The 10,330-nt window shown below is 31.1% G+C and overlaps 4 protein-coding genes across 5 annotated transcripts; 2 read left to right on the top strand and 2 right to left on the bottom strand.

Annotated features, from left to right (window-relative positions):
- The first annotated feature begins 25 nt into the window (after positions 1-25).
- Snup (snurportin-1) lies at positions 26-2,047 on the top strand. Of its 2 annotated transcripts, none has more exons than XM_034317555.2 (6): positions 26-311; positions 408-769; positions 842-1,097; positions 1,173-1,361; positions 1,467-1,838; positions 1,907-2,047. In XM_034317555.2, the coding sequence occupies exons 2-6, from the start codon at positions 597-599 to the stop codon at positions 1,931-1,933; spliced, it is 1,017 nt and encodes a 338-aa protein (XP_034173446.1). In that variant the 5' UTR covers positions 26-311; positions 408-596; the 3' UTR covers positions 1,934-2,047. The 2 variants fall into 2 exon arrangements, with proteins under 2 accessions (XP_034173446.1, XP_076549130.1); XM_076693015.1 differs by having other exon boundaries at positions 26-192.
- On the bottom strand, positions 1,925-3,914 carry LOC117601147 (uncharacterized). The gene is made up of 5 exons (XM_034317556.2): positions 3,589-3,914; positions 3,299-3,507; positions 2,819-3,207; positions 2,551-2,725; positions 1,925-2,480 (listed from the first exon to the last, which is right to left on the bottom strand). The coding sequence occupies exons 1-5, from the start codon at positions 3,734-3,736 to the stop codon at positions 2,385-2,387; spliced, it is 1,017 nt and encodes a 338-aa protein (XP_034173447.1). The 5' UTR covers positions 3,737-3,914; the 3' UTR covers positions 1,925-2,384.
- A 293-nt stretch (positions 3,915-4,207) lies between these two features.
- Fcp1 (RNA polymerase II subunit A C-terminal domain phosphatase Fcp1) lies at positions 4,208-8,541 on the top strand. Its single transcript, XM_034317541.2, has 7 exons — positions 4,208-4,588; positions 4,775-5,078; positions 5,137-5,381; positions 5,452-6,202; positions 6,275-6,442; positions 6,529-6,859; positions 6,985-8,541. The coding sequence occupies exons 1-7, from the start codon at positions 4,365-4,367 to the stop codon at positions 7,275-7,277; spliced, it is 2,316 nt and encodes a 771-aa protein (XP_034173432.2). The 5' UTR covers positions 4,208-4,364; the 3' UTR covers positions 7,278-8,541.
- Positions 7,696-8,650, bottom strand: mRpS17 (mitochondrial ribosomal protein S17). Its single transcript, XM_034317557.2, has 4 exons — positions 8,451-8,650; positions 8,250-8,366; positions 8,090-8,166; positions 7,696-7,985 (listed from the first exon to the last, which is right to left on the bottom strand). The coding sequence occupies exons 1-4, from the start codon at positions 8,589-8,591 to the stop codon at positions 7,808-7,810; spliced, it is 513 nt and encodes a 170-aa protein (XP_034173448.2). The 5' UTR covers positions 8,592-8,650; the 3' UTR covers positions 7,696-7,807.
- Between the last annotated feature and the right edge of the window lie 1,680 nt (positions 8,651-10,330).

Here is a 10,330-nt window from a genome sequence, read left to right on the forward strand (position 1 = left end):
ACGGACGGACGTCTTTGTGCTTTATATATATAATAAAGAAAGATAAGATAGAATCAGAGGGATTCAAAATTGTCTATTTTCAGTAGTAATAGAAGGATTGGCAAAACAGGCACGATTGTCATATTGACTGTTGTGCCTGAGGGTGCCTAAGGGTGCCTGGGATCCCAAAATCGAAACCCGTCGCACACAAAGGCATGTCCAGTCTTCTACTATCTGTAGTCACTGTTTTATTCTTGAAGAAACGTAAAAAAATCATTCATATCTATAATACGTGAATGAACGTCAAAATATAGGCGTAGAGAAAACACGTCGTAAGATAGTATTTTGGAAAAAAATATATAGTAGTGCTGTTAATTAAATTTTTAAACAACGAACTTAAATTGAGATATAAGTTATACTTGTTACAGATTACCGCAAGAAGGTTTAGATGAATGTTATTGTACTTAAAAAGGAATAAGTTCTTGGCACTAATTACATGAAATATGAAAAGTTATAAGGAAAATCATTAATATTCTTTTTTATAATTGTTATAATGCTGTAATAAATACGTCTATTTTTAACAATTTAATTCTCTTGGACCAAGTGTTACTATAGTTATGGCAAGTAAAATGAAAGACAATCTAATAGATATAAATGAAAAAGAAAACGGTAATCCACGTGCTATATTTTATAAAAGACCTATTAAAAAAGATAATTATACGCTGGATATAGATAATGTTGATACACCTCAGGAAATAAGACGGCAGCGATTACTACAGTTTCAAAAAAAGTATATGTGAAATGTAATTTTTGTATTTCACAAAAAAATTACAGAAGTAATAATAATAATGTTTCTTTTCAGGTACAGAGAAGCTGCATTTAATATTGGAAGAGGAATATTAGATGAAGCTTTTAACTCTGATGAAGATGAATGCGAAGAACATATGGAAATTGATGAAAGTGATAAAAAAAGGTATCACTTATCCAAACGATGCAAATATTATGCAAATCAGTTAATGATGTCCGAATGGATGTTAGAAGTACCTCAAGATTTTGTGGAAAAATGGATTATGGTTCCATGTCCTCAAGGAAAAAGAACATTAGTAGTTGCATGTAAAGTATGTTAGAAAAAAAGTATTAGTTAAAAAAATAAAATCCTATTTTATTTTCTATTATGTTTTTATGGTTTACAGGGTATAACTAAAGCATATAACAAACGAGGTAATCGACTTGGTAAATTTTATTCAGCACTTCCAGGTGGCAATCCTTCTGAACACAGAAGTAGTTGTACTATTCTTGACTGTTTGTGGATAAAGCAACAAAAGGTGTATCATGTCCTGGATGTGCTTGCCTGGTCTAATCAGTCCTTGATAAACTGTGATGTAAGTTAAATTGTACATGTATTAACCCTCTGCAGATGCAAAGAATTAATATTTATGTGTGCACTATTATGATTATAAATTCAACAAAAAATAAATTGTTTTTAGACTGAGTTCAGATTTTTCTGGCTAAAATCACAATTACAAGAAATAGAAGAATTACAGAAAAGAGATACATATAAAAATACATATCCAATATTACCTCTACCAAATATCAGTTGTAATACTGAATTAAGCTTAGCATTGGAAAATATTTCAGACTTATATCCTTTAGATGGTTTACTGTTTTACCATCGTGACGGACAATATACTAAAGGTCGTACCCCTCTTGTAACGTGGTTAAAACCCTTTATGTTATCCGAGGTACTTGGTATTTCGGTACCACCACCACTTGACGAAAAACCTGATGGTTATATAGATTTTAAATATTATATACTTAATAGCAGAGCAAAGAAAAGAAAAGAAACATCGGAAGTTCAAGTAAGTTTACGTTTCTTTTTAAAGATGAATTTTAATAAATTAAATCACTTACTAATTTCTGTTTACAGATGGATATTACACATGAGAATTGTTGAAATTTTATTTATATAAACGAGCTTCTAAAAGAAGCGATATACATATACATATATAATATATTAAAGATGTTAACAATACTGTGTTTTATAAATATAACTATCTTATGTCAAATTAATTGGCAGTAATACCTCCATCGAAGTTTAGTATTTTATACACTCTGTGATACAAAAATATTATGTCAAATATAAATAAAAATATATCATTACAAATTGTCCAATTCGTGAATTACGGTTAATATTACAGTAACTAATAAAAATATTATGCAATTAAGGCACGCAGCGCTACATCGACGCAACTAACAAAAATTAAAAAATGGCTTTTTTTCATTTTTAAAAACTATATTGGTCTAACTTGGGTTCGTTATTTTAAATTGTCACAGGCCAAAATAATAATTGTTACGCAAAAGTTATTGTTTCGAAGTTAGGTCGGTGTTGCGCCAAATGTCTCAATTTAAGTTTCAAAATGTAAAGCATGAAATGTATCAAGAGCTTTTTCATTTAAGTATAACAGGACGCGATTCATGGTATCTGCATTCATTACTTTCATCTAAAAAGTAAAGTAATATTAGACAAATACAAAAGCAGAAATCTATTTAAAAAATAATAACTCGGCTTACCTTATTTCCCATCATTGTAAATGAAGGCAAACCAATTTTGCATAATGTACATAATCCCAATTGTAAATTAGCAATTTCTAGCATTTGAGTATATAAAACTTCGCGAAACTTTTTTATGTGTTCCAGTTTAAAAGAAATTTCGGCACTTGCTTCGTCACTTTGATCCTTTATAATTCTAAACAAATTAATATGCATACAAAATAAATAACTTGTTATTACAAAATACATTTTTAATGTTGATGTTCAGCTTTAAAAATTGAAAACATACACTTTTAAAATTTTTATTAAATCTAAAATTGTGAATTTTATTGTAATTGTATCTGAATCTGGCAGTTCTGGTATTTTATAAACCATTTGAATTTCATCTTTATCCTTTGGATATTCTTCATTATTAGTTGGGGTGATTATAATTGGAACAAGCCACATTAAATCATCTTCTTGAGCATGTAATCCAATAATTATACAGTCAAACATCAGATTTAGAACATTATGAACAGTCCTTATAGTACTTTGTGCACCATGACATAGCAGAAGAGGGAGTCTTACAGAATTAACAGCAGTTAATTCATTTTTATTAGTTCTCCAAGACAAAAGTATCCCAGTGTAAAGACATTTTTTTACATCTTTTTTATCATTATTTTTACCATAAACTTCGATCTGTAATTATTTTAATTGTATGTACAAAAAGGAATAAGGAACTAATATTAATGATATTAGCTTTAAGCAAGAAGCTATTAAGAAATAAAACCTTGATTGGTGGTAGATCTTCTGGACTGGGCCTTAATGTTATGTTGTTCATAACAGTAAATTCTGCAGTATATGAAACATTTTCTTGTGTTGAAGCACTTGCAACTTCCTCTCTTAGTCGTTTTGCATAGTGCTTTAAATGTATTTCATCTTGCTGGAAATTGAATAAAATAGATACCCCAAAAACAGTCCATGTTTGGCGAAGCAGCCCTATAAAACATAAAATATAAAATTTATATAATATAGAAAGTCTATCTCTATTCACATAATATAATAATTGTATGAAAGCACCTTCAAATTCATCAAAACCCTCATCTGTTGCAGGTACATATGCGGCACCTCCTAAACTGAACTGTTGCTTCCCTCTTGTACGTGTTATACAACTTGTATAAAGTGTGCGACTAGTATATGGCACAACATCTTCCACAGTAAAATCCATTTTACAATAAAACAAAGTTGTAAAATAAGATTTCTAGTAATTAGAAATTATGTACTACATACACCACAGCCTAGTGTACAAAAGTTTGATCTGCTGGGGTAGTTTTGTATGAAACATTTACATTTCAAATAACTAGGTATATATATATATGTTTTACATCGAAAATTAAAAGAATTTTAATAATTTTCTGTCTAATTAAATAATATATTATAATATTAAGTTTAAAAATATATTATAAATTTTGTCTTTCTGTAGACAGAATTGTTTTTCTATATATATATATGTATGATGGCTTGCACTATTCAAGTGATTATTTTTTTATTTATTGTTTCAATTAAACGTTATATTACGTTTGTTAAAGTCAGTACAAAAACGTGTGGTTAAATATATGAGAGTTCTAAATAATAAAAATACGAATATTTATTTAAATATGGAAGCGAAAAGGTTTTCTATCTTGATTATGTATTATGAAATATATGTGTGCGTTTGTCAATGAAAAGAAATTTAATATCAGTGTGTGTTTATGTCATCTCCCGCGTAAAAACGTTGAGAGTTTAGCAATATTAATCATTTCATTTTTTTTCAACAGTTGATAATATTTTAAGATCTGAATGTTCGCTAAAAGATTATGGGGACAATAGAAATCACATTTCCTCCTGGAGGGCCAGGAAAAATATTGAAATGGAGAGTCCGAATGGATACAATGGTTTCAGCGGGTAGAGTGTTGTTTTTATATCAAAACATCACTCCAGGAGCTGAAGATAATAAGAGTCCTGAGAAAAAATACCGTGCTACAAAATTTGGTCGTGTTACAAAATTTTTGGTAAAGGAAGGAGATGTTGTTCAACCTGGGTATATATTTTTCTTAACCTTATGTTTGCAAAATCTACTTGCAAGCATACCTACCTCGTGAATAAAGTAAAAAACATGACAAAAAATATTAATTAAACATTGGTTCATTTTGATCAACTTATCTCAAAGTATATTGTCTTTTGTATGTTATTGTTTTTAAATCTACATAAGTACTTAGAATTTCAGGCAAGTGGTAATGACCTTAGAAGGATGTCGTCATCCTACTGTAATGAAGGACTTATGTGCAGAATGTGGAGTAGATTTAAGGGTTGAAGGAATTGGTAAAGAAAATGAAAATATAAAAATATTACAAGCTAGTGTACCAATGGTACATAGTGTACCGGAGTTAAAAGTCTGTCCAGAATTAGCTGAAAAAATTGGAAAAGAAGATGAACAGCGTTTATTAAATGATCGCAAATTAGCATTACTTGTTGATCTTGACCAAACAATTGTTCATACAACAAATGATAATATTCCTCCTAATATGAAGGTATATTTACAGTTTGAAGCAGTGATGATGGGATCAATGTTAATAATATGTTTTACAGGATGTTTATCATTACCAACTTTATGGTCCAAATTCTCCTTGGTACCATACTCGTTTAAGGCCTAACACTAGACACTTTCTTTCTGAAATGAGTCGTTTATACGAATTGCACATATGTACATTTGGAGCAAGGAACTATGCACATACTGTAGCATCATTATTGGATAAAGATGGAATTTTATTTTCTAATAGAATACTTTCACGAGATGAATGTTTCGATCCTGCGTCAAAAACAGCTAATCTTAAGTAAAATTATACTTGATTCAAGTCCTACACAGTATATGATTAAGGTATATGAGTAAATAATTTATTGCAGGGCTTTATTTCCTTGTGGAGATGATCTAGTATGCATTATAGATGATAGAGAAGATGTATGGCAGGGATGTGGAAATTTAGTTCAAGTTAAGCCTTATCATTTTTTTCGTCATACCGGTGATATACATGCACCACCGGGATTGGAGAAAAATGATGTGTCGGTTCTACCCGAATTACAAAGTACAAATGAAATGAATAACGATGATAATCCAGATGAATCGGGTGTTAATGGTGCACCTGAATCGACAAATGAAGAAGCTGCAACAGATAATAGTTGTAAAGAAGAAATTCAGGAAATGACTGAAAATAAAGAAAATGTAAATGAGTTTTTAGAACAGAACGATGCGAATACCAAAGATGATACCAACACTAATTCCGATTTAAATCCTAACACGAGTAAAGAAGATGAAGATAATAAAACAGAAGAAGCGAAAGAAAATTCAATATCAGCTGATTTAACGCAAGATGTTAAAAGCGAGGATAAAATTTCGAATGAAAATAATATTATAGACGAAGACGACGACGATTATTTATTATATCTGGAAGATATTCTTCGGAGGATTCATGCCGAATTTTATGCTACTATAGAAAAAGAAGGTCGCGCTTCGTTACGAGATATTATTCCACGAGTTAGGGCACAAGTATTGAAAGGAGTACATATTACTTTTAGTGGATTGATACCTACTCATCAGAAACTTCATCAAAGTCGCGCGTATAAAGTAGCTAGGGCATTTGGAGCAGAAGTATCACAAGTAATACATTGATTCTTTCTTCAAATTGATCTTTGTTGCTCGTCTATATTTTAATAAATTACCATGTATTAGGATTTGACAGATAAAACTACCCATTTAGTTGCTATTAGACCAGGTACAGCGAAGGCCAATGCCGCCAAGAAAAATCCAAATATAAGAATTGTAAATCCAGATTGGCTTTGGACATGTGCGGAACGTTGGGAACATGTCGATGAACGTTTATTTCCACTTACTGCAAAGGTATAGGTACTATAAAACAAATATAATGGTAAAAAAAAAAGTAAAATTGATATCTTATTTTTATTTTTGATAACCGATATTCTTAGGGTCGTGCTTCTAGAATACCACCACCACATTGTAGTAGCCCAGAACGCATAGAAGAACAAGAGGAAAATATAGAAGATAGTTTTGCTGATAGTATTAATCCGCTAATGTCATTTACACCAGAAGAAATAGAAATTATGGATAAAGAAGTTGAAGAAGATATGGATGATCAAGAAGCGGATGTACCTGTTTTCGATGTCGAAGAAGTAGAAAGTGCAAGGGATATTGAGGAGTTAGGAGAATTAGCGGAGATAGCAGATATAGGTGATACAGAAGAGTGTGATAAGAAAAGTTATAGGGATTCGGATTCTGAAGATTTGAAATGTAGAAAAAGTATGTGTAATTTATATAGCTTACATAATCTACAATTTATATAATTTATATAATTAAACTAAACGATAAAAACGAAACTTCGAAATAACAAGTTTAGTTTATTTATTATTTAAATTGTCCAATAGGAAAGAAGAGGAATGAGAAAAATGAGAAAAAGAAGTTACTTCCGGATAGGAAGAGAAAAAAGTTTTGTAATGAAAGTTCTGAAGATGATACTTCTTCAAGTGAAAACGATGATGACGATGATGATGATGACCCTGTAACACGTTTCAGAAGAGGAGAAAGTTTGCCTGATGATTTAGATTTGGGTGATAATTCGCAAGATTCAGTTGAAGATCTTGAATTAATGGACAATGAAGATGAACGAGAATGGAATGCAATGGGTGCAGCTCTTGAAAGAGAATTTCTTTCAGAGTAATTTACTGTAGGATGGCTTTCTTTGCTTTTTTAATCAGATTCTTACATTGATTGTAAATTTCAGATCGGTGAATTTTATTAGTTATTGATAATATTTAAAATAATTTTACAAGGAGTTTGTAGAGTTCTGACTCAAATAGTTTAAGGTAATTTTATAAAGAGTTCAAAATAATAATGAATAAGCTTAATAAGAAAAAATACGAAGCATCGTTTTGTATTTAACTATTACAATTAAACAGACAAAATCAAATATCATGTTTTTAATAAATTATAGTTTTATTAACATCGATTTTGTCAGTTTCTATTAAAATTGTGCGTACACGCATTACCGCGTGTAAGCACGTGTAAATAATGAACATATGCTTATTCACATGTTTAAGATGAATTTTAACAATTAGCTATTCAAATAATCAGCCACATTTTTATTCTCGAAACTTATATTTCAATTTAAAATATACTACACAATAAATCATGATTTTTGTTTCAGAAATTTCGTTTATTTATTAGTTGGTAACAGATTTAATTAGTAAGTTACACTGGGTCTAGTGCATATGGATCAGGATGATTTTCATCTTTCTTATGTTTCACGTAAGTTTTTCTGCTCGAGAAATCTCGTATGTTTTCCAGTCTTCCCCTCTCTACTGGTTTAGTGAAATCATACATCGATGGTAATTTTCCAAATAGTTCAGCATCTTCTTGCACAGTCTCCCTAATTTTATACAATAATAGGAAATTATTTACCAACAAATTTTGAATCATTTATTTCACAGTTATTTAAACATTTTCATTGAAAAATAAGGTATATTTACATACCTATATTTTGCTGCAATAACTGGTTTGCCAGTTACAGGATCTACAATATTTCCAAGTGGATAAATGACTTCAACAATCTATAATTAGAAAATATAAAACATTACATTAGAATTTTGTTAAAATATTAGGTATTAATGTTTTACTTTTTATATATACATACCTTATGAGTAATGAAGCGGGTTAATTTTTCAGGTAAATTTTGTATTAAAACTGTATCACCAGTTTTACAAAGTTTTTCTGGGTCAGTAGCATAAACAAATTCAAATGTAGAAAAGTGCTGTAAACAATTACATGATATGTTATAAACAATCATATAACCTTAATTAGGCATTCAGAATTACACATGCTACAATTTACGTACCATTGAAAGATAGTCATCAAATTCTAAACGACGTACTCGTATTTTAGCAGCATTATATTTATTAGAAGGAACACATACACCTAATAAATAGGTGAGTGTTTGTTTTTTATGCAGTATTTTTGTAAGCTTTCCTATATTCATTGTACCACTTTAATTTCTGACCATTTCTGACCATGCTATATTTCCTTGCAGAAAAAATTAAAACAGTACCCTCTACCGGATGACGTCCTGTGATACACTCCTGGTGTTTTCAATTCCTCCCACAAAAGCGCTGCGATGGAAAAGTCGCTGTTGATATAACAGAATACGACAAGAAAATGGTAAGGGGATTACATTTAGTTTCCAGCTCGACTCATTAGATGTCAGTATTCAAATTTTTTAATTTTAAAGGCATAAGAGGACGTAAAGAAGCAAAAGAAATTCATGGATGATGGTTCGGTGAATTAAGGACATTCAAGTTATCCATTGTAGACGAAAAATCGTATAAAATTAACTAAAGGTATGATAAATATAATTATTATTATTAATTTTATAATACACACAAAATTTACTTGATTCGATATCACGGTGCACGGTTAAGTTGACGCGTGATTTACTGTTAATGAATATTTATAATAAAAATGCACAGTGTCGTCGGTGTACACTTAACGATACTGTGTAATTATACGATGCAAGTTTTCATTCGACTGGCTTCCCCATCAATTCTCGTTTTTCCGATGTGTACGTATCTGCATTTACATATAAATATGATTGCGTACCTTCTGCTACCCCATCAGCCGAAACATTGCACGCTACGTGTATGAACAAAATGAATAAATTAAACTTGTTCTGGTATGTTCATGTATATAAACGATTCACATGAAGTGGATGAATATAAGAGATAACATATTAGTTGTATCTTCAACAGCATTGACAGTATTCACTTAACAAAATATGATAATAGTACATTTGATTTAGATTGAAAAAGAAGGATTTATTTTAAAATACAATTTTGATATTAAAGTTTGATTCCACGTGCTTTATTTTCAAATGCAAAATTGCAATGTTGAAAGGACATTTGCATTGTTTGCGATCAATAAATATGGATTCCACATTAATTGAGCCGGCATCATGCATGTTTTTCCATTGATCTTTCACGCGTACAGATTCACGCGTAAACACACCATGAGGGGTGCCCCTTTTTTTTTTTACAGCACAGCTGTTATACAGGGTGAGGGACAGTATATTTACACGTGTAATCGTTCCTTGATTTATGGTCGGTGGAAAAAGTAGCAGGGGTCTTTGACGCTCCACTTTAAAACCCTACGATCCCTGTATTGCGAATTAATCATCTGGAACAACGGAGCTTCTATTTTTTGCTACATTTTTCATTACATTTGCAGTTCCATTACAGTTTGTATTTAAAATGGAATACGATTTGCAAATCACATTTTTGGTTTTATCATTAAGCTGCGAATGAGAAATTGCTTGGACACTTTTACTTTCGCCGAAATCGTTTTGCCATGGTTTTGGGAGAAATGGTTTAGAACGGTCTTCTTCCGGGAACAGATTTCATAGGACGTTCGTGATCTCTACGGGATTTAATGGTGTTGACGCACGCGAAACAAAATGTCACGGGACATTACACTCTCTTCCGGTTCATCTGGCCGATAGCTCTGTCCATGCATGAACCACTGTCTCTTTTTTGCTCCCCTTCCATTTCCCTTCGTGTCTGTTTCCTGAACATGATCATTGGCCTTTGAAATCTATTTTCATTGTATGTAATAGCTTTTTCATGCTCAGGGTTCAATGCGACCGAGCACACCGAGTGCATCGTTCGGTTATTGCGGTGCATTGATTTCTAAAAAACCCGCTACGTTAGCTTGATGCATGATTCGTAT

This window comes from Osmia lignaria, chromosome 16, assembly GCF_051020975.1.
Source record: "Osmia lignaria lignaria isolate PbOS001 chromosome 16, iyOsmLign1, whole genome shotgun sequence".
Classification (NCBI taxonomy): domain Eukaryota; kingdom Metazoa; phylum Arthropoda; class Insecta; order Hymenoptera; family Megachilidae; genus Osmia; species Osmia lignaria.

Bases quoted from the DNA above. Each gene is read 5' to 3' on its own strand.
- Snup (XM_034317555.2), top strand. From the start codon at position 597: ATGGCAAGTAAAATGAAAGACAATCTAATAGATATAAATGAAAAAGAA. The intron at 1,098-1,172 runs GTATGTTAGAAA...TATGGTTTACAG, and splicing joins CATTAGTAGTTGCATGTAAA to GGTATAACTAAAGCATATAA. The intron at 1,839-1,906 runs GTAAGTTTACGT...TTCTGTTTACAG, and splicing joins AAGAAACATCGGAAGTTCAA to ATGGATATTACACATGAGAA.
- LOC117601147 (XM_034317556.2), bottom strand. From the start codon at position 3,736: ATGGATTTTACTGTGGAAGATGTTGTGCCATATACTAGTCGCACACTT. The intron at 3,508-3,588 runs GTGCTTTCATAC...TATGTTTTATAG, and splicing joins GGGTTTTGATGAATTTGAAG to GGCTGCTTCGCCAAACATGG. The intron at 2,481-2,550 runs GTAAGCCGAGTT...TTTACTTTTTAG, and splicing joins TTACAATGATGGGAAATAAG to ATGAAAGTAATGAATGCAGA.
- Fcp1 (XM_034317541.2), top strand. From the start codon at position 4,365: ATGGGGACAATAGAAATCACATTTCCTCCTGGAGGGCCAGGAAAAATA. The intron at 4,589-4,774 runs GTATATATTTTT...TTAGAATTTCAG, and splicing joins GGAGATGTTGTTCAACCTGG to GCAAGTGGTAATGACCTTAG. The intron at 6,860-6,984 runs GTATGTGTAATT...ATTGTCCAATAG, and splicing joins AGATTTGAAATGTAGAAAAA to GAAAGAAGAGGAATGAGAAA.
- mRpS17 (XM_034317557.2), bottom strand. From the start codon at position 8,591: ATGAATATAGGAAAGCTTACAAAAATACTGCATAAAAAACAAACACTC. The intron at 8,367-8,450 runs GTACGTAAATTG...AATTGTTTACAG, and splicing joins TTGATGACTATCTTTCAATG to CACTTTTCTACATTTGAATT. The intron at 8,167-8,249 runs GTATGTATATAT...TTCTAATTATAG, and splicing joins CCCGCTTCATTACTCATAAG to ATTGTTGAAGTCATTTATCC.